The sequence below is a fragment of the Schistocerca nitens genome, chromosome 10, assembly GCF_023898315.1.
Source record: "Schistocerca nitens isolate TAMUIC-IGC-003100 chromosome 10, iqSchNite1.1, whole genome shotgun sequence".
Classification (NCBI taxonomy): domain Eukaryota; kingdom Metazoa; phylum Arthropoda; class Insecta; order Orthoptera; family Acrididae; genus Schistocerca; species Schistocerca nitens.
This window is the reverse complement of record NC_064623.1, coordinates 125684519-125710651: the sequence shown is the minus strand read 5'-3', so window position 1 is coordinate 125710651 and position 26133 is coordinate 125684519. Positions and strand designations below refer to the sequence as shown.

The window sequence follows — 26133 nt, the reverse complement described above, 5'->3', positions numbered from 1 at the left end:
TCCCAGAAAGAAACATGGGATGATGGGAAGGAAAAAAGCCAAGAGACAGATAGCTAAAAGGAGTGAAGGCTGGACCAAGGTGGAGACAGACAGATGACGATCTGGAATGAACTTGGCTTAAAGCATCAAAGAGCACTAGTAACAAGTGTCATAGCTCAGATGTTGCTACTTTTTAGCTATGGGAAAGCAAGGGATAGTCATCATCATTGTTTAGATTTTGAATGGTTTTACACAACTACTCTGGCATTACTTCCAGAATGCCATTATTTCCATTGTTATCTATTTATGTTTCTTTTATCTCTCGTGCTATACAGGGAATCTTGGAATATTTTCCCTTTGCTGTTTGTTAATATGCCATTTGCTGTATTAACTGGTGAAATGTGATCCAGTTATTCTTTGGTTTTCTTAATATTCTTTACGTTTTCAATAGTTTATCTTACCGCACTGTTGTTGTATCTGCTCAGATCCTCTCAAAGACATTCACGAATAGTTCTATTTAATTTAAGATTTATCGTGTTACCATCATTCTTAGCTTGAAATTCTCACCCCCTCTTTAATAGCTGCTTCATTCCATTCGAGATTTTCTTTTCTTTTGCACTATTCATACATGCAACATCTTTCGCTGTTTGCAGAATACCTTGTTAAATAATAATATTAAGACATTATTGAAGTTGAGCTTTCGAGAACACAATCCTTAAATGACAACCAATAAAAAATTGTGAAAGAAAAATAGAAATTAAAAAAAAATATTTAGTTTTATTTGCATAGTTTTACACCTTCAAAATATACAGCTGCATTTGGTGATTAGGAACAACTGGTAACACTGACATAAGAATTATCTTGTTTTCATCACAAAGAAAAAATTCTCTGTCTTTCTTCTTATCTTGGCTATGGTGCTCCAGGCACTCTTCACAATGCCATGAGCTGCAACAAAAAAGGCAGAGATATAGCGTGATTTTATGAAACACATGACATCAATAACACAATGTTGTCAGTGGTATGGCTTTGGTCATTAATGTATGACCAGTGTCAAAATTCAAAAGACTGCCACTCTTGTGGTGGCAGACACAATCTAACTGTGATGCCATTCCCCCCACCCCTCCCTGCTCCTTTTTTGGCTTGCATGAGCACAAATATTTTAAAATCTCATTAATGGGATACTACAAATAACAGCTAAGAGATCATTTCACAGCTGTCCATGCAACAAATCAATAGTTAGACCTAAAAGGTCTGTTGTGTTACTTCTGGAAAGTACTGTGGCATTTCGACATGAGATGTTTAATTTGAATGTATTCAATTTTGATAGTTATTCAAAAATTTTGGAGGCACAAGTTATCTGGTTTTGTAGATAGAGGACCTAATTTTGAAATATGTTCTGTCAATTATTCATCCTTTTATTCTTTGAGTGATAAGCACGCACCACAAAGTGACAAAAATGAAGCATGAAATGTAGTTCCAGCTAGCAACACAACTGGTAAAAAGCTATTTCATTGTAGAAATCTTTTATACTGTGGATATGTATGACAACATTTGTATGACGTAAGAATAATCTTTCAGACCTTTGTTTCTGTGATTTACAGTATATATTACTGGGACACTTGGCATACCAGTTGCCATTTCTTTCCACAATCTACTTGTAGTAACTTTTTCCCAAAACAAAACAAAGACACAGAAAATGATTTTGATATAGTACATAGTTTTCAAACAATAAATAATTTTAAGTATGTGCATGTTAAATGCATCCTCATGTGTGAAGACCACTCAAAGTATTATTTTTCCCTCTGCTAAAAAGGCTCATTGAAACATTCGTTCTGTGATTACTGTAATCCATAATATGATCTCCAAATAACACAAAAATTAGAGTTTGTATTCTTAGCAATTTAATGTAAATTCACAAAGTGTTTTTCACCAGACACTTTGAGAGATGTAAGGCGGTAAGAGACTCAATGAGGTACAAACTTCAAATGTCAAATACATTACAGTCTAGTTTATGAATGAAAATAATCAATGTTTGACAATACATGTTTTGATAGTTACAAAATATACTCTCTAAACCAGTGGCAGGTGGGTCCTTTTCCTGGCAGAAGTTCAAAGGGAAAGGAAGAAGAATAAGGAAAAGGACTAATGAGGTTGAGCAAATGGGAGGGTTATGGAAAGGTTGCCAACAATCTAGGGTCAGGAGAGACTTACTGGACAGGGTGAAAAGGAAAGATATTTCTCATTAGTCTCAACCAGTCCTTGATCAACACGTACTTCACTTCCTGCTCCTATCCAATTCCTTTCCTCCTACCACACCATAATATATCTGATTCCTGATTCTCTGTGCCTCCCACCCTTCTCTCTTGAGCTACATCTTTTCACTGACATCAAGACATAACACACAGGACACGCATCAGAGATGAAAGAGACACGGGACGCAACATGGCAGATCCGTGCAGATGGCTGCAGATGAGTGTCACTGAGCTGTGTGGATCCCATAGTTGCTCCTGTCAGATCCAGCCGCTACCGAAAGCTGCAGACTACAAGCGGTATCACCAATGTCAGTGTGGAACCACTCGATGTTTGTGACTTCAGTATACATTTGTACAACAGTGACCACACAAGGGGAAGCATGATCATTTCAAAGAATGTGATGTGACGAACAATTTGTTACAATGTTTTTAGCTGCACAAAGTAAGTCAGTAGAATTAAGAAAAAGGTAATAGTCATATCTTATGAAAATGACAACTATCTAAGTGCCGGCCGAAGTGGCCGTGCGGTTAAAGGCGCTGCAGTCTGGAACCGCGAGACCGCTACGGTCGCAGGTTCGAATCCTGCCTCGGGCATGGATGTTTGTGATGTCCTTAGGTTAGTTAGGTTTAACTAGTTCTAAGTTCTAGGGGACTAATGACCTCAGCAGTTGAGTCCCATAGTGCTCAGAGCCATTTGAACAACTATCTAAGTGAACGAGCTAAACACAACAGAAGTGTAAATTCAAAGATCTTGTTGACAGGATATGCCCATTTCTGTTTGTTAAGTCACATTCTGCCAGTAAAAGGCAAACTAACTGAAAATCAGTTTAACAAATCAGACAGGACAACTACACACAGTAGCTATGGTGTATATGACAGGAAATCTTCATACTCACTACACACTGTATTTACAATAATGCTTATTTATTGGATTATCTACATAACTAACCAACTAACCTGGTAGATGGATCATGGACCCAGTTACTGCTTGCCTCTTTAATGGCCTCCAGGGCAACAAAATTTTGATTTTCAATATTTCACATAATTATTAAACATATTTAAAAATTTAAAATGCTGTCACAATCCACTCATTAGGAGGTACAGTTCTGACTATATTCATCCAGTTTTTGAGTATGAGAGTGCTTAGTGACTTCTAACAAACTTTAAACATAATTTCAAACCTTTATGAGGCTTTTTCTCACTGACACACATCACGAAATGATGAACAGAAAAAGATTTAGCTTTTACTACATTTTCACTATTCTCACAGTAAAACGTCAACATCAGTCATGACGTTGTAATTTATTACTTCTTTACTACTGACACTATTCACAGGATATTTTGCTGACAGTACCCACAAATTTTATCACTGGAGGACATATAGTTCAGGAGATATGATGCCACAGACGTTTAGATGCTTGAAAAACTAGATTCTGTTTAACATGGTGTGTCAGGCACGGCGTTTCAGTTTATTACTTCTTTAACTCTATTTGCAACACATTTTGCAGACTGTATCTATATATTGGGTGACAGTACTCGTGATACTGAACAAAACACTTCATATGGACGTATGCCCTATTTCGAATGCTTTCCGAGATAGAACACATTTAATATCACTTTTGTATGTTTTTCTTGTATAACTCCAAAACCGCACCCTCCAGCAAAATTGTGTCGCAGTACAAAATTAAACTACATTAAATTTCCTATAAAAAAGGTCCTATTCATTTTTTTTTCTCTAGAACTAACAGTTTGTACAAAGATAGTGTGAGAATGTTGAAAAACTCGCGTGACGCACGTGCTCTGTGTCTTATGTAGCCTTTTTGTAGGCCAATGTGAGGTAGTTTCCCGACTAGATAGACAACAAGTGTCCCGAATCAAACTGCTCGTCTGAACTTGCTCTACACTACTGCGGTACGTTGTAAACAGTGACAATGTTTGATAGTACAGAAAACAAATAACAATGAATATTAAATGTGTTCTATCTCGGAAACCATTTGGAATAGGGCATAAGTCCGCAGGAAGTATTTTAGTCAGCATCACGAGTGCGATCACCCCTCAAAGCATGTTCCTTTCCTCCTGACTCACCATGTATATCTCGGCACATACTTACAAAATTGTATCACTGTATAAAATATAGTTTAGGAGAAGTCTTTAGAAACACTGAGATGCGGGAAAAACTAGCTTTTGCTTAAATGGAGGGCAAATAACCCAGGCCACATTCATCCAGCGTTTCACAATGAGAGCACGGATTTTCTGCTAAAAAAACACTTTTCTCAGATAAAAATACACCTTTTCCCAGATGAAAATACACTATAACCACAGGTGAAAGTTCATTTTATTCATGTTAAGTGACAATATACTTTCCCTCAGAGCTTTAAAACTTATGAATCCTCTGAATGGTAAAAGTTTTATGCACTGGCACAGAACTTCCCAGCACTTTAGACGACCCAGCAAAAAAACAACACATTTTGGAAAGATCTTTGATGTTCGGCAACATATACACCGCATATTTTCGTATTATGAAAGTATAAATCAAATCCCACCAAATACAGCATGGTAGCTCCTGAAGCACTGAAATCGAGATTACATTGCATAAAGCACTTTTGTCAGCCAGCCATAGCTGACGTCACATAATCTCGCCACCCAGTGACAGCAGATATTCACAGCCTAGGACATGTCATGTAGTCACCTAATAGCAACATCACTGTTAAGTAGTGCAAACACAGAAATGGGAAAAGATAATGGTTTCAATTAATAATACATACAGTATAACTACTTATAATACTGGTAACCAAAAATTTTTTGCTGTTTTTTTCTGATGGTGTGTATACATTGGATCTTAAGAGCACAGCTTAAATTACAGCAGCTGAATATTTTGGACAAGCACGATTATAAATTACACTGCTGTGCATCGAACATTTCGTGGGCTACCTGGCTGAAGACATGTTCCATCGAGCACTTCTACTTTTCCGCAGAAAAGCCAGTTATGTATGAAGTTGCTCAAGAGCTCACCTCCCACTTTTTTTTTTTTTGAGGATAATTATACTTTTTGCCTTCATTACTGCATAATTCATAATCTATGAAAGAACTAAAATAAATATGAAAAACGATCTGTGATTTAAGAAATTCATCACACGCTCTCACACTGAACATAATTCACCTTGTGTAAAAGAAAATTTACTTCGAAAGTAATGCTTTTCATGCCACTATCGACAATATTTTCACACAAGCTGTTATAAATGTAAATAGTTGTCACATCACACTCATCGAAAGTAGTTTGTAGTTATGAAGAATTGCAGAGACTTCATCCTAAAGCCTTTGACACATTTTGCTGTCTTCAGATGCTTGTGTTTGCATTGTGTTTTGTTGTTGTAAATGACACATTTTCTATGCAACACAAGTTTTATTGTGGTGTTATTCACTCATTTATGCTTTTTTGCTGCAGTATTATTCTGCAGTAGCAGGCTAAAGTAAAATTCTTTGTTAGAATATCAGTTCTAAAACAATGAAATATTCCCAGAATTTTTAAAAATTCCCCGATTTTTCCCAGATGAAAAACATTCCCGTATTTTTTCTGTCACTACAGGTAGTGTCACTACAGGTAGGCCCTTCCTTTTTAACCTTCTCTGTCCTATTCCTTTTTCCTCCCCAAGGAAATAACTTTTATTTTCAAAAGCTATATGTTGTTGTTGTTGTGGTCTTCAGTCCTGAGACTGGTTTGATGCAGCTCTCCATGCTACTCTATCCTGTGCAAGCTTCTTCATCTCCCAGTACCTACTGCAACCTACATCCTTCTGAATCTGCTTAGTGTATTCATCTCTTGGTCTCCCTCTACGATTTTTACCCTCCACGCTGCCCTCCAATGCTAAACTTGTGATCCCTTGATGCCTCAAACATGTCCTACCAACCGATCCCTTCTTCTAGTCAAGTTCTGCCACAAACTTCTCTTCTCCCCAATCCTATTCAATACCTCCTCATTAGTTACGTGATCTACCCACCTTATCTTCAGCATTCTTCTGTAGCACCACATTTCGAAAGCTTCTATTCTCTTCTTGTCCAAACTAGTTATCGTCCATGTTTCACTTCCATACATGGCTACACTCCATACAAATACTTTCAGAAACGACTTCCTGACACTTAAATCTATACTCGACGTTAACAAATTTCTCTTCTTCAGAAACGATTTCCTTGCCATTGCCAGTCTACATTTTATATCCTCCCTACTTCGACCATCATCAGTTATTTTACTCCCTAAATAGCAAAACTCCTTTACTACTTTAAGTGTCTCATTTCCTAATGTAATTCCCTCAGCATCACCTGATTTAATTTGACTACATTCCATTATCCTCGTTTTGCTTTTGTTGATGTTCATCTTATATCCTCCTTTCAAGACACTGTCCATTCCGTTCAACTGCTCTTCCAAGTCCTTTGCTGTCTCTGACAGAATTACAATGTCATCGGCGAACCTCAAAGTTTTTACTTCTTCTCCATGAATTTTATTACCTACTCCGAATTTTTCTTTTGTTTCCTTTACTGCTTGCTCAATATACAGATTGAATAACATTGGGGAGAGGCTACAACCCTGTCTCACTCCTTTCCCAACCACTGCTTCCCTTTCATGCCCCTCGACTCTTATAACTGCCACCTGGTTTCTGTACAAATTGTAAATAGCCTTTCGCTCCCTGTATTTTACCCCTGCCACCTTCAGAATTTGAAAGAGAGTATTCCAGTTAACATTGTCAAAAGCTTTCTCTAAGTCTACAAATGCTAGAAACGTAGGTTTGCCTTTTCTTAATCTTTCTTCTAAGATAAGTCGTAAGGTTAGTATTGCCTCACGTGTTCCAACATTTCTACGGAATCCAAATTGATCTTCCCCGAGGTCCGCTTCTACCAGTTTTTCCATTCGTCTGTAAAGAATTCGCGTTAGTATTTTGCTGCCATGACTAATTAAACTGATAGTTCGGTAATTTTCACACCTGTCAACACCCGCTATCTTTGGGATTGGAATTATAGTCTGAGGGTGTTTCGCCTGTCTCATACATCTTGCTCACCAGATGGTAGAGTTTTGTCATGACTGGCTCTCCAAAGGCCATCAGTAGTTCTAATGGAATGTTGTCTACTCCCGGGGCCTTGTTTCGACTCAGGTCTTTCAGTGCTCTGTCAAACTCTTCACGCAGTATCTTAACTCCCATTTCGTCTTCATCTACATCCTCTTTCATTTCCATAATATTGTCCTCATGTACATCGCCCTTGTATAAACCCTCTATATACTCCTTCCACCTTTCTGCCTTCCCTTCTTTGCTTAGAACTGGGTTGCCATCTGAGCTCTTGATATTCATACAAGTTGTTCTCTTTTCTCCAAAGGTCTCTTTAATTTTCCTGTAGGCAGTATCTATCTTACCCCTAGTGAGACAAGCCTCTACATCCTTACATTTGTCCTCTAGCCATCCCTGCTTAGCCATTTTGCACTTCCTGTCGATTTCATTTTTGAAACGTTTGTATTCCTTTTTGCCTGCTTCATTTACTGCATTTTTATATTTTCTCCTTTCATCAATTAAATTCAATATTTCTTCTGTTACCCAAGGATTTCTATTAGCCCTCGTCTTTTTACCCACTTGATTGTCTGCTGCTTTCACCACTTCATCCCTCAGAGCTACCCATTCTTCTTCTACTGAATTTCTTTCCCCCAGTCCTGTCAATTGTTCCCTTATGCTCTCCCTGAAACTCTCTAAAACCTCTTGTTCTTTCAGTTTATCCAGGCCCCATCTCCTTAAATTCCCACCTTTTTGCAGTTTCTTCAGTTTCAATCTGCAGTTCATAACCAAGAGATTGTGGTCAGAATCCATATCTGCCCCTGGAAATGTCTTACAATTTAAAACCTGGTTCCTAAATCTCTGTCTTACCATTATATAATCTATCTGGTACCTTTTAGTATCTCCAGGATTCTTCCAGGTATACAACCTTCTTTTATGATTCTTGAACCAAGTGTTAACTATGATTAAGTCATGCTCTGTGCAAAATTCTACAAGGCGGCTTCCTCTTTCATTTCTTCCCCCCAATCCATATTCACCTACTATGTTTCCTTCTCTCCCTTTTCCTACCGACGAATTCCAGTCACCCATGACTATTAAATTTTCGCCTCCCTTCACTACCTGAATAATTTCTTTTATCTCGTCATACATTTCATCTATTTCTTCATCATCTGCAGAGCTAGTTGGCATATAAACTTGTACTACTGTAGTAGGCATGGGCTTTGTGTCTATCTTGGCCACAATAATGCATTCACTATGCTGTTTGTAGTAGCTAACCCGCACTCCTATTTTTTTATTCATTATTAAACCTACTCCTGCATTACCCCTATTTGATTTTGTATTTATAACCCTGTATTCACCTGACCAAAAGTCTTGTTCCTCCTGCCACCGAACTTCACTAATTCCCACTATATCTAACTTTAACGTATCCATTTCCCTTTTTAAATTTTCTAATCTACCTGCCCGATTAAGGGATCTGACATTCCACGCTCCGATCCGTAGAACGCCAGTTTTCTTTCTCCTGATAACGACGTCCTCTTGAGTAGTCCCCGCCCGGAGATCCGAATGGGGGACTATTTTACCTCCGGAATATTTTACCCAAGAGGACACCATCATCATTTAATCATACAGTAAAGCTGCATGTCCTCGGGAAAAATTACGGCTGTAGTTTCCCCTTGCTTTCAGCCGTTCGCAGTACCAGTACAGCAAGGCCGTTTTGGTTAATGTTACAAGGCCAGATCAGTCAATCATCCAGACTGTTGCCCCTGCAACTACTGAAAAGGCTGCTGCCCCTCTTCAGGAACCAGATGTTTGTCTGGCCTCTCAACAGATACCCCTCCGTTGTGGTTGCACCTACGGTACGGCCATCTGTATCGCTGAGGCACGCAAGCCTCCCCACCAACGGCAAGGTCCATGGTGCCATTCTTACACTTATTTTGCACCAGCTTTTTTCCCCGTGGCTTTGCCTGTTTATGCGTATCTCACATATACTGCACATAGATGTACACGATTCTAAACCATTTTACACCATACGACAACAGATAGAGCACTTTTATGTAAAAAATGAGTTACATATACTCCAAATTTGTTGGAGACATCTCCGAACGTCCCTGAGTTATGTTTTTATGTCAACCATTTTCATCCCTACCATCACATGTAGGGGTGCTATGTGAGTCACAATAATTGTTGTCCCCCCCCCCCCCCCCCCTCCCAAGCATCAAGGGATACGTATGCCAAGTTTGGTTGAAACTGCTTTGGGCATTACAGAGGTGGGCTGATGTGTCACTGTCTTTGCCACCCCTGCTCCCCCAGAGGTGAAACATCATCAGGACGGTCGCCAACATGCCACTATGAATGCAATACCAATATTGGTCATTACCTAATACTTTTACGTCGAATGGGTTCTCATACTCACACCCACCCATAGGGGTGGTGGTTACAGGTATATTATCCAAACAGCATTTTTTATACAAATAATGAGTCACGTATATGCAAGAGTTGGTGAAACTGCTTCAGACATTCCTGAGTTATGCTTTTATCTTGCCCCCCCCCCCCCCCAACCAACAACCCTTAAGACAATAGGTGGTTCCTTCTTACACAGTGCTTGTTTCCAGATAGCAAATTATATGTCTACCAAGTTTGGTTAAAAATAAGCTAGTGGTTTAGGAAGATATGTGGGCCATCATAAATGCATACACACATTTTTGTAATATATACAGATGTATGTACCCCAGCAGAACTAAGCACTGGCCAGCACAGTTTATAAATTAAATTTTTATTTGTTAAAAATGAAGTATTTATAAGCTACTCATACTGTTTAACTCACAGCTTGCTGCAGATCGATTCCACACTGTAATGTGGCACAGGTGTCAACAAGCCCTTTCAAGCAGCGCAGGCAATACCACAGTCACATAATTTGCTTGCACACTGTGTGCACCAACTAATTTTGTATATCTGTGTGCTTCCCATCGTTTGAATTTCAATTTTATGTCTAAATCACATTTATGTAATTCTCAGTCACCTATGCATCATTATGTAAATTAGTATTATAAAATATTCATGCTATTGGTGACATCTATAATTCTAAAAGTAGATTTTAACATCTTTCTATTCCAAAATTGATGTATACAGCTGAACACAATTTACATAGATATCAAAAATATGTTAGCAGCCAACTCCCTTTTGGAGTCTGGAAGTAGGTTAAGTATTAATTAAAAACACTGCTATGGAGTAAGTCAGTTTAATTTTTTGCAGAACTTTTAATACATTCCCTAATATTATTACTACAAAACATACTTCACAATTCACTGAAATTTAGGCCATATGTAGATTTTGAATATCTTTAAAATTGAACTGTAGCTTTATCAAAATTACATTTTCAACTATGCAAAGCTATTTAACCAATTATTGTCACTTCCTTGAAGTGATGTGGTGTGCCATGTGCTCTCAGTTTTAATTGAGTTTTTGCTACATGCAGCCTGTAATTACTGATGTAAAGTCCCTTTTGGTTAATATAGGAAAAGTATAACAGAAAACTGTGTTGTCTACATTATTTCAAAAGCCAGAGGGCTACATACTTCCGATAAGCGGAAGAGAACTACAGGCAATGTAAAACACTTCTACTTTAGTGTACCCAATTTTACACCTACTGACAAAAGACAAACACGAATCTATATTGCAGGACAGTTTAGAATGTGACAGATTAGCAATCATATGTATGTTACACTGGATAGCCCAGATGTGTTTTTTAAGCAGTTTTACACATTTGTTTAGGTAAATGCTGGGTTGGTCCCAAATTTACAAACCAGAAAATACAATAAACAAAGAGTTAAAATACGATAAAGACACATGACAAACCTGACTTCCCTCCCTTAACGTTCCCATAAACAAGTAAACTTGTTTGTCAAATTCACCCTTCTCTAGCTGTGGATTTGTCAAACAAGCCTGTATATTTACAAAGAAAGGTTGTTAGTTTAACCTCACTCTGCAGCAGATGCTTTTCATGGCATGAGTATTTTGCCAGTAATGAGAATGGCCACAAATGCAGACAAACCATTTCTGGTATTGACTTTAGCATTGTGTTTACAAAAGAAAAAGAAGAAGAAGAAGAAGAAGAAGAAGAAGAAGAAAATAAGACACTGGTTCAGTGAATGGCTTAAAATGAGAGAGAGATTTACTTATGAAGTTCTGCTAAAGGAAATATCACTCTCAGAACCCAATGGCTGCATCAACTTTCTTTGAATGGACACTGAAAAGTTTTATTTAGTCGTATGCTGATTTGAGTATGATTTGATATTATTTTGGTATTAATAATTTTTCTTTTAGTTTGATTTGTTCAGGGTTTAGATTTGTTCTTATGAATGCTGCTAACTTTTTATATTAGCAGTTAAATTCTATTAACATTTTGAACATTTATATAGTTTTAATAAAATATAACATTTTCACTAATTTGTTAAAGTCTTGAAGAAGAGCAAACTCGCTTATCAAATTCACTGTTTTCTAGCCACAAATCTGCCAAACAAGCCTGTACATGTACCAAAAAGGTTTGCCAACTTAACATCACTTATGAAGCTGACACTTTTTGTGTACGCTGCATTTTGACACTAGTGCGTATTGCTACAAATGCAGGTATAGCATTTCTAACATTGACCCTGGCACTGACCTGAAAAAAGAAGAAGAAGAAGAAGAAGAAGAAGAAGAAGAAGAAAACAAAATACTGGTCAAGGAAATGGTTTAAGATGCAAGGAAATGGTTTAAGATGAGAGAAATATACATATGAAAACCTGTTAAAGAAAATGTTACTCTCAGAACTTTATGATTATATCAATTTTCTGAAACTTTTAATAACATTTTTAGAGTTACTTTGCCCTCACACTGAGAAAGAAGACACTAGTATGTGAAAATTTATTCTCTTCTACTTGCCCCTCTAGTGTCAGTTCTTTAAAATACTACAGCATGACTGTCCGTGGAAGAACCGGAGGACCTTTTTTTTTTTTTTAATTTCATTGTACTCCCGCTTCTATTTTATGTATAGAATATTGAGTTTCTTCTCAATCAATTCCTGCGTAATACAGTGTAATAAAAAAAGAAAAAAAGAAAAAAAAAGTACACCCTTTTAGATATTTGCTATTCACTCAAGATTTATTGTTCTAACAGTGCATATGGAGTACATGAAATGATTACATTTACAGATCAATAGCACAAGAGGTTCCGAGGTACCAGGTACCGACCCATGATGAAACAGCAACACTAGTACACGTGTAGCCTCCATGGGTGGCAATGTCGGCACTGACTCTGGCATCCAGTCGATCGTACAGACTGTGAACACTGTCCTGGGATTCTACATCTACATCTACATCCATACTCCGCAAGCCACCTGACGGTGTGTGTTGGAGGGTACCTTGAGTACCTCTATCGGTTCTCCCTTCTATTCCAGTCTCGTATTGTTCGTGGAAAGGATTGTCGGTATGCCTCTGTGTGGGCTCCAATCTCTCTGATTTTATCCTCACGGTCTCTTCGCGAGATATACGTAGGAGGGAGCAATATACTGCTCGACTCCTCGGTGAAGGTATGTTCTCGAAACTTCAACAAAAGCCCGTACCGAGTACTGAGTGTCTCTCCTGCAGAGTCTTCCACCGGAGTTTATCTATCATCTCCGTAATGCTTTCGCGATTACTAAATGATCCTGTAATGAAGCACGCTGCTCTCCGTTGGATCTTCTGTATCTCTTGTATCAACCCTATCTGGTACGGATCCCACACTGGTGAGCAGTATTCAAGCAGTGGGCGAACAAGCATACTGTAACCTACTTCCATTGTTTTCGGATTGCATTTCCTTCGGATTCTTCCAATGAATCTCAGTCTGGCATCTGTTTTACCGACGATCAACTTTATATGATAATTCCATTTTAAATCACTCCTAATGCGTACACCCAGATAATTTATGGAATTAACTGCTTCTAGTTGCTGACCTGCTATATTGTAGCTAAATGATAAGGGATTCATTACGCCATCCCTGCTCGACCTTTCCATGTAGATCTATAAGAGTTGTTGACTGACGTGCCGCACAAGTCACTTCTCATTCCATCGTATCCCACACGTGCTTGACTGGAGACAAGTTGTGCTGGCCAGGGTAGTTGCTGCACATCTTGCAGAGCACACTGAGTTTCACAGGCGGTGTATGGGCAAGCATTACTCTCTTGGAATAACGCATCAATTTCCTATAGCAAGAATGGCAAAACAACGAGTCTAGCAACATTCTGCACGTACCGAGCACTAGTTAGCATGCCCTTCAGCATCACCAACGGTGAACAAGAGTTGTAGCTTATCACAACCCAGACCATAAGCCCTGGCGTGGTGCAGTGTGTCACGGATGACTGCAATATATGAGACAGGGTTTACATCGTATGTGTAAACAACTGTCACTTCAGTGCATGCTGAATCTACTTTCATCATTGAAGACCACAGTGCACCATTCCATCTTCCAAGTGATTCTTTGACGACACCATTCAAGCCGTACACACTGATGCTGTGGCACGAGTGGAAGATGAGTTAGGGGTGTGCGTGCCTGCAGTCCCACTGCCCATAACTGGTTCATAACAGTTCAAGTTGACACGTCTGGGTTCAAAAGCCCTCTTATCTGTTACTGTGGCAGCTGTACGGTCTGCTACTGCCGTTCTTACAATACGACAATCGTGGCGGGCATTTGTGCTGTGTGGACTTCCACAACCTCGTCTACAGATATGAGAATGTTCACGTGACCACTGCTACCGACATAGTTTCACAGCTGACAAAGCACATCCTACTTGTGTGGCAATCCTCCAAAAGGGCCATCCCGCCACTAAATAGGGCACAATTTGACCCCTTTCAAACTTGCTCAGGTGGTTGTAAAAAGCACGAGTGCATCGCCGTGGCACGGTTGTCTTCTTGTTTCACACATTTCCACCACACTGAGCCTTCTGGCTGTGAGCATTCGCTATTACAGGGTAGGCACAGATGCCATTCTGGTAGCTATTCCTTTAAGCTGCCTGTTGGTGGATGACAATGAAACCATTATCAGTACATTTACTATCTCTCAGGTTGCATATGCCATCATCAGATCAAAATCAATACTTTCTTTCCAGGTGTATTAATTTTTTTTTTCCAGCAAGAAAGATACAACATTGCAACCATTTTGGTAATTTCCAGTGCTATTTTGTTTTTATCCTTGATCCTAGTTTCCATAGTTGTGGAAACTAACAATACGTTGTGGTAAATTGTAATAAAACTATTTTTCCCTTCAGATGTGCACTGAAATATCAACACACACAACATCCATCATCTTGTCAAATTTTCCATCAATCAATCAAACAATTGTTATGTTTGATAAACATGTGAAGCAGTACTTTACACAGACAAATATTTGGCAGACATACTAAAATTTGACAAACTGATTATGTATGTGAGGCCTTTGGTTAAATGATGACAGCATTCCTGGCAACTTTCAAAAATAAAATATTGGGAGATTCAGTTCCAAGAATTGGGAGGTACAAATGACCAAAAGGTGCAGCTCATTTTCAGAATAATCTCCAGAAAACTGATGTGAGTCTTACCAAACGCTACCTTGACCAGCAACTTTGCCTTATCTCTCCCTGACTGAGAACACTTTGAGCATTACGGATAGGGTCCTTCAACCAGCTCGGGATTTTGATGATCTAACGAGTCAGTCGGACAGAATTTGGTACGATATCAGTCAGAAGGACATCTAAGAATTCTATCAAATAATGTCATGCTGAATAACTGCTCATTGTTGACATGGTAACTTTGTGACACTCTTTCTCTTGAATAAATCATCCAATTTTTCTGAAACTGTAATAATTTGTTTTGTCTGTACATGTACATCACATCTACTGATTTCCATCCCATTTGAATAAATCCTCCATGGTGTGTCATTTGTTTGTGTCTTGGAGTGTATCGATAAATCAGTGTTCAAGGGAGGAGGATTAGGATTTAATCTGTTCGTATTTGTCACACATTTTGTGAGCTCAGTAACTCTGACTATTAAGCCTAGGACAGTAAGTGCTTACACAAATTTATACATTGTCTAAACTGGTTTTGACATTTCACTTTTTTTATTAACAGCCCAATTAAATTACATTAAGTTAACAAATTAAACAAACAGCTAACTACACTACATAAATAAAAATGACACTATAATCTATGGTGTTTAGTTAAAAGTTTTTTAATTTGTTAATGTTATGCTGACAAGATGTCATTGTACACTGTTTCTAGTTCTATAGGGCTACTGATAATGTCTGAAAAGTTGAAACAGTACAGCCAATAAACAAAACTGTATGAGTTCTGTCTGACCTACACTTAATAGTCAAATTAGCCCTGCTCCACTTCATTCATTCGAAGCAGTTTTGTGGAGGTCCACTGATGCAGAACTACATGAATATTATGCAAACATAAACACTGCTGTAGGCTCTGCATGAACCAGTAACAACGTTTTGAAAATTCTATAGTACAGGTAGTACTTACTAAATCATCTTCATCTTCAAAGCAATCATCTTCACTCTTTATGGACTCTCTAACATCTGCACTGAAAAAGTCATTCGCTTCTTTTTCACTCACAGAACTTCTCACGGACTCGGAGGATGATATGAGACCAAGTTTTGCTGTGGAAAACATTAAGTCTGTAGTTACTGGGAACACTGCTGCATCTCAACATAAATTTAATTTAATTATATAACATGGAAAATTCAGTTCAGAGAATTACCAAATTCATAGAGCCACAGAAACTTTACCTCTTGGAGGTACAATTGCCTGAACTGCAGGCAGGAATGGATAAAAATAGATCACAGTACTTCTAGCTTCCGGAACTGTAGGTTCAGGGTCAGGAAGAGGAATTGCTTGAAAACTGGGAGGGGGGTGGGGGCTGCAGGGTGATATGCCCCTCATAAAAACCAGGCTTAGAGGGACCATCTTGCATGAGGAGGAGTAGAGGAAAAGATGAAGAAACTGATCACACATGTGGGTGTTCCACTCTATGGCACTGGTACAATAGGTAGCTACATTTGAAGACAGATGTTGTCGCTGACACAAGTCAGTGTTACTTATGAGTGCTGCCATCTGTCAGTCGACATTAAAACAAAACTGACATCAACAGACAGATTACTATGGACATGGCAGACACTTCAGTATATTCTGCTGAGGAGTTATCACTGATGACTGGCGTACTTCGTGCTCATAGAATTTGATGATAAATGCCTGCACATCAGTTTCCTAAAGGACTTTGACACACCTGTCAAAAAGGATCAGAAAATTTTGACTTTGAAGATTGCAGAGTACTGTTAAGTCTCACTGCATAAAAAATTTCAGATCTTTTACCAACACTGTCTGTATGACGAAGCGTTGTATTTTCTAATCGTGAAGCCTGGTCTGATTTGATCTTGCTAGTGGCAACACTTTTTCTTTGCTTTTATTTGACTTCAATATTTATTATCAAATTGGCATGTTGATCAACGAATATTGAATCACAAGAAATATATTTGGAATTTCAAATACTATTATACTTCAGGTGCACAATTTATTAGTGACATGTGAAAATTTTTGCTGGACTGGTTCTCAAACCCAGATTTCCTGGTTTACGCAAGCAGTCGCCTTAACCACTTCGGCCATCCAAGCGTGCCTCCCAGACTTGCTCAAACCTCTATATGTCACCGTTTGTCTGCATCCCACATTTGCACAGTTGCAGTGATTCCTTCAGAGGTAGAGATTTATTCATTATTGTCGCAGTCTATCTAGGCATGCAAAACTATTTTGCAGTGTCTGTGTTTTACGTGTACTACGCAATGTTCTTCAGACATGCATGCATATCTGAAGGAACAGACACTGCTACAAATCTACAGCTGTATGAAGGAGAAGAAATGTATTTGCAATTGCATAGTACAGTATGTCTTAAAACACAGGCGATGTAAGTAAATGTTGAATCATTTTTCTGGAGGATATGATAGACCAACAATGTTTCTGCTTCTTTGTTTTCATCTGTAGTTTCCTTTGGCCCACACTGATTTCATTATTTGAGAATGTTGTTCCTGTTCCAGTGTCTACTTTCTTCCAGTTCAGTAGTTTCATTGTGATGGGCGATGGTGAGAAAATAAGACAGTAATTTCTAAGTGTCTGTCAATACAGTGCTGTAGAGACATAAGAATAAAATACGTATGCTGTGTCAGTATGTGGTTATATAATGAAAGTGTTTGTATTATTTTGCTGTATGATGAATCTGAGAGCATGAATTATATTTTTAATTATATTTAAAAGATGCCTCGATTCATTGCATTCGTAAAGCAGTAGAGTTTTTACGAGTTCCTCTTGCTCACCTAGTATTGGAAGTGAGACTGCTCCGAGACCAAAAACAGATACCAACCGTTTCTCCCTTCCATTTCAATGCATTACAGTGTCTACAGTTTTCCACCCAAACCCTTAAAATGACTAATTTATGATTAACATAATCAACTAATAGATCATAATCAAATGCAGCCTCACTAAAAGCCTCCCCCCCCCCCCCATGTTCCACATGTACAGGTATGTCTCTCTGCTTGCTGTACAATCTTTAAAATGATGCCCTCATCATGAGTTTTCAAGCACCCCGGAAGCTGTAAGAGATGGGTGACACTCAGCTTCCAAAATGCAGTGCACTTGTGACTGTCCTTCTGCCTCCGTAACTCTTAAGGCTGCCTGACATTCTGCATCCAAGTTCCAGCAGATCTGAGACTGCTCTAAGGTTTGTTGGATTTGAGTAACTTTTGCAACTCAAACCCTCATAGAACTATGCATTAAATCAGACTTCATTTATGAGGCTATCGTAACAGTTCAAAACATGGTTCTCAGGCATACTGTCTTGTTTTATCGTTGAATCTACACAAAAACTCTACAGCCATGCCAAGTGGTGTAACAACTCAATACCATAAACCACGTTCTTAATAACATCGTATTTGCACTGTCACAGAATAATGTATAAAATATAAGCACTAAGAGTCATCGACCACTGCGCCAGTGTTGTCTGCATCCTACTCGCATATGAGGCATTGAGAGCACAAGCGGACTAACCCACACTTTTTGTAGATTTGAGGTACTGACATGATGTGATAACAGTATACGATTATTATGCAGTGCCTTTTGATCTGTTCATTTATCTGAAGGTTTGTCTCAGTCAGCAATGTACACATTGCTGCTGCACTCAACTGCCGATAGATACCACTGAGAGCAGGAGTGGACTTGCGTCATAGTCCTTTTTTGCTCTGTGCTGTCCGTCCACCGTCACTGCATGTGACGCCGGCGAAGTGCCAGGAGAAACGAGAGCGAGCATGGCTGCAGCAACAACTTTTCCAGAGGATGTGCCAGAGACAAACGACGATGCCATGATACAGAGCCGAGGAAAGAAGCACCTTAGAAACGAAGATAAATTGTTTCGTAATGTGAGGAAGGAACGGAGAACTTTAGGTCAAGAGTATGCCAACCATAAGGGTAACCTTGTACCTCGAAAGGAATTGCGGACAATCAGCGCATGTTCGTGCCAGTACGAGTGCCACAAAAACATCAACAAAGAACGGCAGGAACAAGTGGTCAATGAATTTTATAATTTAGGCAGCCATGATCTGCTGTCAGCTTTCCTGTTTACCGTGATTAAAGTTGTTGATAAAGTACGGTCTTAAGTAAGTCAGCAACATTCATGCAGGGAGAAGACAAAATTGTATTACTTGCTCAATTCAAATGGGTCTAAAACTAGGGCGTGCAAAAGATTCTTTCAGAGTACTTTAGCTGTATCTGCTGGAAGAATCGATAGGGTACTCTAGAGTAAAGGGGGGAAAGCAACCCCTCTGCGTGATGGTAGAGGTAAAGGTGAACCCGGTAATAAAACATCTCCCCACAAAGTTGACGTAGTAAAATGTTTCATAGGAAAATTTCCGACTTATGAAAGTCATTATATGTACCATAACAATAACACTAGAAAGTATTTGGGACCAGATTTAAATTTAACAATCATGTGTTCACTGTACTGTGCAGAGGAGCAAATACCCGTTTCTCATTTTATTTTTTGCAAAATTTTTTACGAAAACTGAAATTTGTCATTTCATCCACCAGTGTCAGACTCTTGTCAAACATGCAATGTTTTGCAGGTAAAAATGACAGCTGCCAATAATGATAAGGAGAGAACGGAGTTAATTGCAGAACGTGAATTCCATCTGCAAAAAGAAGAGTATGCACGGGGAGGTTTACAGAGAGATACTCTGCTTCGCAGATAAGATAGTAACGTTACAGTGATAACATTCGATTTGATGAAAACTTTGCCTACACCGGTCATCTCAACTGGAGCTGCTATTACAAATGTCAGTTGTGAACATATTGCTTTGGCATCCACAATATGCACAGTGATGATGCATACATGTTTCTGTTGAATGAATTCATTGCATCAAGAGGACCACATGAAATTGGTTTTTGTTTGCTGTATTTCATACGCAATTTTGTCAGGACTGAAAAACTAAATGTTGTATCTGTAATTGGAGAAGCAACAAATAACGATTGGCGTGAGTTCCAAATTCTGTTTATTGCCAAAAGTTCCACAATACTAACACAACTTGGTGCTTGATCAAGAGCAGCAACTGGGCTGCAGAGTCCAAGTCCGGTATGGTAAACAGTCGTAGCACAGTGTAGCGTCGTTTCTGGGTGAGACGTCAATGTAGCAAGTAGGTAGCCCAACACGAGACTGCCAGGCGTGGCGGCGTATGCGGCTATATAGGGCGAGTGGCGGAGGAATATGCCCGCCGTAACCGAGTCTGCTTGTCGTGTCCTGTTACGATTGGCGGCGCGGCCTCATGTAACTATGTCTTAGGAGGATGCTGGTCGAGGTTGCCATGACAGTGCGGAGGCACAAGGTGTGTGAGGCCCGCGCCTACGCTGTACAGCTGTGCAGAGCTGCACATAAGCAGGGCGTGCCGGCCGTTGGCTGTATGACGTAAAGACCGCGGCCACGCAGCTGCAGGCGCCACGGTGTGGGCATTGACTGTACCACACTAAATATGTACTCTGTTCAGTGTGGAGGCCAGAATAGAAACATAAAAGTTGTTGTACTGTGCCAATACATTTTAAGCAGCTCAGAGTTTTCTGTGAAGGAAATAGACCATAAATTTTTAGTTAGCGGACAATCATACCTGCCCTGTGAACGAGATTTTGGCTTGGTTCAGAAATGAAAAATGTATTTTCCTAATATTTACCTTCCTGAACACTGGGATGATGTGGTAGTGAGAGCCAAAAAAAGAAATTTGTTCAAGGAAATCAATATGAATGTGGAATGTTTCTTTTCAACAAAACAACCCGAAAGAAATATCAAGAATCGAAAAATGTCTTCTGGCGATAGTAAAGTACAATAGTTGAACATACAGTGGCTGCAGCAACCAACAGATTCAAAATATGGTATAGATACTCGAACCAAAGCCAAGAGCCATTTCAGGAAATTGATGTTGCCAAACGAACATCCACATGCATCAGCAATCTTGAACTGCTTTATTCTAATGGACACACAATTACAGAGGCAAAAAAGAAGGATCTGTTCAGTTTGCTTCTGTATGTACTCCCTCTTCATCATGATTTCTACAAAAATTTAAAAGTGTCTTCAATTGCTGTAAAAACATTCCCTGTGGATGATTTTGAAATGCAACAAGGTGCTTAAAATTATAGAAACCAATGTAAAATATTACATGTAATCCATACAGTGTATAATAATAATGTATACTATTGTCACATGCACTCTATGATGGACTTTGTGCAATGAACAGCATGAATAATCAGCATACTAACGGACCTGTCATTGAGAATGTTCAACTAGTCAGAGCAAAAGTGGACTAAGCCACAACAAAACTGCTAATATTCTACTATATAATTAACATGTGTAATGTATCTATGTCAGAATATTGTTCAATAAAACCCCAGTTACATCATATGTATGTTAAAAGGCTGCAATGCATCACAGAAAAACATTCTTTGTGAGCCATTATTATTAGGCCTGTTTCCTCCATACTGACTTCCCCGGGGTTAGTCTACTTGTGCTCTCAGTACCTCATATACCACATTGAAAAATGCTAATAGTACTCAAAAAGATACAACTTTCTACAGTAGCCTATGGTCTTCTTAGCATTCAAGTTCCTCCTATAAACAAACAAATAAAAAGTTGAAGATTAACACACCCCACCGACCTCAAATTCTGGACACAACAAAAAATCTACAACCCTAACTCGGCAGTTTAACAGATAGTTAACTCCAAGAATATACCAGAAAACTGTACAAACTTTCCCAACTACTAAATAATACCCTCGAGGAATTTTATAGTTTTGAAACCACATTTTCAATTCAAAAATACCCAAGTGTTAACAGCCCTCATCACAGATATAAAAATCTCGAGAGAAGCTAGATTTGCCTTCTTCGACACTGTTAACCTACTCACAAAAGTACCTACGAAACAGACAACTGAAATTATTAGAATAAAACCTTATCAAACACAAAAAAACTAAACATACTGGGATTTCAGAGTTGGTCAATCTATCTGAACTTGTACCATCCCACAAATACTTCTCATTTAATGATAAAATCTACCAACATAAAGAAGGCTTAGTTAAGGGTAACAAAATGTCAAACTCCCTTGTTGACATATTCAACAACCACTTAGAAAATAATTTTTTTTTGAGGGGAAAAATAAACTTGCTGAAAAAATTGTTTATTACAGGAGATATGTGGATGACACTATACTCCTAACTGATGGCACAAAAGATGAACTTCTTGCATTATTCAGTTCACTTCATAATAAAACAAAGTTCACTACAGAACACAAAAGAAACCAATCCATAAACTCCATAGACTTCACAATCATTGACGAATAACAAGAACATAGTTTTTACATTTACAGGAAGCCATCCTATGCTGATATCACAATACATGAATCATCACACCATCCAAACATACACGTCTGCTGCATTTAGATCCATGATGAACAGGGCACACACAATTCTTAAAATCCACATCACTAACACAAAAAATAGATACCATCAACATAACAGCAATAAATAATCAGTATTCAGTAAAATCAGTTAACAAACTTTCCAACAAAATACAGGCCAACATCAGTAATAGAAGCACTACAGGAAAAACAACTGACACAACAGAAATCTTTACAAGCATTCCCTAAATAGGCACAACATCACAAAAAATTGCTAACTTCTAAAGAGACACCAATACAAAAATACCTTTCTCCAGAAACAACAAACTTGGACACCAGCTAAATGACATACTTATCATAAACACTCCTAGAGTTCACGAGCGGCGTGTGGGCGAGCATTATCCTGTCGGAACAACACTGCACCTTCCTGTTGCAAGAATAGCAAAAGAATGGGTCTAACAACTTTCTGCGTGTAACAAGTGCTGGTTAGTGTCCCCTCCAGAAACACCGAAGATGAACGAGAATTGTAGCTTATCGCATCCCCGACCCCGAGACTTGGGCCGGGTACAGTTTGTCACGGACAAATGCACTCCACATGCGAGTCCACATCAGGTCTATGTCATACGCATAAACAACTATCACCTGCATCATCACTGGAGACCACGGCAAGCCGTTCCACCTTCCGAGTGAACCTCAGATAGCACCAATCGAGCTACGGATGTCGACGCTGAGGCACGAGTGGAAGACGGACAAGAGGTGTGTGTGCCCATAGTCCCCCTGCTAGTAACTGGTTTGCAACAGTTCCTGTTGACATGTCTGGGCTCACAAGCCCTCTTATACGTGCTGTGGTAGCTGTTAGATTTGCCACTACTGCCCTTACAATACAATGATCCCGGCAGGTGCTTGCGCTGCACAGACATCCAGAACCTCGTCTGTGTGTGTGAGAATCTTCACATGACCACTGAGACCAGCAACATTGCACAACTGACAGCTCATCGAAATTCTCTGAAAGGACCATCCCACCACTGAGATGGGCACAGTTTGACCTCTTCAAACTCGTTCAATTGGCTGTAGGAAGCACGAGTGCACCTCCGTGGCATTGTTACCTGCTTGCTTCACATGTTTGCACCCAGCTGAGCATTCTGCTATGAGCGTACTCTATTAAAGGGTAGACACAGATAACACTGTGGTAGCAATGTCACTACACCGTCTGTGGGCAGACAATGTTGAAACTGTTATCAGTACATCTACTATACCCCAGGTGGCACATGCCGTAACTGGATTAAAATCAACACCGTCTTTCCAGGTCTACTACTTTTCCTTTCTGGCAGTGTATGCACATAAATATGTCTACTCATACTGTATTTCAAAATTATGTACCCACTACTGAAAACAGAAAGTGATTTGTCAATGTTGTCTTAGTTCTGTATAGCTGGAATTCACAAGAGCCAGTTTGTAATATACCTAAATAATCTTAACAAGATCAGTGTTATAACGTCAAGTTTAACAAATATATTTCAGAACGACACAACACATATAAGTCACAGAGTAAGTTGACGAGCAAGACATGTGTACACGTTAGCATTCGAATGAGCACCGAGTCCCAGTCTAGCGACCGCTGCTCGGCTGGTCGCTTAGGTGGCGCAGCTGCTGCACGGCTGGCAGACAGCGCCGCACGTAGAGGACGCGCGTAATTGCGCGGCGGTGCTTTGAATGATCGGCGAGTCACAACACTTTTCCCCCCTTTGAAATTGTTGCACTGGTCTTGATGGAGGTGTCCTGGAGATGGCTAACGTCCATAGACGTTGTTTCACTCACCGTAAAGTCTCAAGGAGGAGGCTTCCCATATGGACGGAAGTGTCCCCGATGATAACGGGTCGAGATGACAGGAGACGTAGGGGTCGAATCTGCTGGGGCCCCCTGCACCAATCTGCCCGTTACGGCAAGTCCAGTTGATATGACAGGAGACATGGGCGATGTGTCGGCATCCATTGGAGGAGGAGGCGGGTACATTTGCTCTGACAGAGGACGGTCATCCAGTTCCTGCATGGGCACGTCTCCTGGTGGCGTCCGTTCTTGTGCTGACATCGTGATGACGGTGAGAGGGCTGCGTTGTGAGTATTGAGAGATGCCAAGATCCCTCGCGTCAGGAAGGGCCAAAAGTGGTGTAGCGGCATTCGGAACAGGTGTTGCTGGCACACAAGGCCGAAGCTGGTCCGAATGATGCACAGCAACACCCGTGTCCGTCTGGATTTCATACAGGCGTCTGCCACGGTGTCTTAAGATACGGCCCGGGCTCCATTTTGGCCGCCTGCCATATCCCCGTACCCAGACGAGGTCGTCGGCGGTGAACCGGCCACGGGAAGGCACCCGCGGCCGTGAGGTGGGAGGCCGCAGAAGATGAAGTAGCGTGCGGGGCTGTCGGCCATGTAAGAGCTCAGCCGGGCTGTGGTCGCCCATGGGGGTGAAACGGTAAGATGCCAGAAACTGGACAAGCACATCATCAGCAGCAGAAGAAGTCAGAAGTTTCCGCATCTGAGCCTTAAATGTGCGGACCAGTCGTTCAGCCTCACCGTTGGATTGTGGATGGAACGGTGGGGCTGTGACATGCATAACGCCGTGACGAGCACAAAAATCCACAAATTCAGAAGAGGCAAATTGCGGACCATTATCAGTAACAAGAGTAGAGGGGAGGCCTTCCAAAGAAAAAATGAGGGTGAGAGCACTGGTGGTTGCCGCGGTGGTAGGCGACGTGCAACGGACAATGAAGTGGTTTGTGATCCGTAACAAGATGAAATTTTGAGCCATAGAGAAAAACACCAAACTTATGAAGAGCATAAATAATGACCAAAGCTTCTTTTTCAATTTGAGAATACTTTTGTTGGGCATCCGTGAGCGTTTTGGAGGCATAAGCAATGGGTTGTTCCGAACCGTCAGAAAAACGGTGCGCAAGGACTGCACCGACCCCGTACTGAGAGGCGTCTGTGGCAAGAACAACATGTTGGCCAGGTCGATAAGTAGCCAGGCATGGGGCCTGTTTCAGCATAGTCTTCAATTTCTGGAAAGCCGCATCGCATAACGCGGACCAGTGAAAAGGCACGTTTTTATGCAACAGGCGATGCAACGGCTGAGCCACCAAAGCCGCAGACAGTAAAAACTTGTGATAGTATGCTATTTTCCCCAAGAAGGCCTGCAGCTCCTTAACAGATGTAGGGCGAGGAAGGGCATCGATCGCAGTGACAGTTTGCTGAAGCGGACGAATACCATCCCGAGAGAGTTGAAACCCCAAGTACGTGATAGATGCCTGAAAAAATAGTGATTTCTGAAGATTACACTTAAGACCGGCAGTCTGTAAGACATGAAAAAGTGTGCGGAGATTTTGAAGATGTTCTTCAGTGGTGGAGCCAGTGACAACAATGTCGTCCATGTAATTGATACACCCAGGGACAGGGAGCAATAATTGTTCCAAGAATCGCTGAAAGAGAGAAGGGGCGCTAGCAACCCCGAATGGCAAGCATTGGTATTGATAAAGGCCGAAAGGCGTGTTAAGGACCAGAAACTGCCAGGAAGCAGTGTCGAAAGGAAGTTGATGATAAGCTTCTGACAGGTCAATTTTAGAAAAATAATCGCCTCCAGCAAGTTTAGTGAACAGTTCTTCAGGACGGGGCATAGGGTAAGTGTCGATGAGGCATTGAGCATTTACAGTGGCTTTGAAATCGCCACAGAGACGAATATCACCATTTGGCTTAGCAATGACGACGACAGGAGAGGACCACTCACTGGAAGCAAGACCCCTGAAGTAGTGAGACGATCCAACTCCCATTTTACCCGATCACGAAGGGCCACAGGAATGGGCCAAGCCCAAAAAAACTTAGGCCGAGCAGTGAGTTTGAGCGTGATAT

General features: G+C 40.2%; 1 protein-coding gene across 2 annotated transcripts in view; it reads right to left on the bottom strand.

Moving 5' to 3' along the window:
• Positions 1 to 738: 738 nt before the first annotated feature.
• LOC126210353 (X-ray repair cross-complementing protein 5) overlaps positions 739 to 26133 on the bottom strand; it is a 167742-nt gene continuing 142347 nt past the window's right edge. For both annotated transcript variants that reach the window (XM_049939567.1, XM_049939568.1), the window contains 2 exons: positions 15781 to 15917; positions 739 to 924 (listed from right to left, as the gene is read on the bottom strand). In XM_049939567.1, the coding sequence (XP_049795524.1) occupies positions 910 to 924; positions 15781 to 15917 (152 nt within the window). In that variant the 3' untranslated portion in view covers positions 739 to 909. The remainder of the gene's footprint in view (positions 925 to 15780; positions 15918 to 26133) is intronic.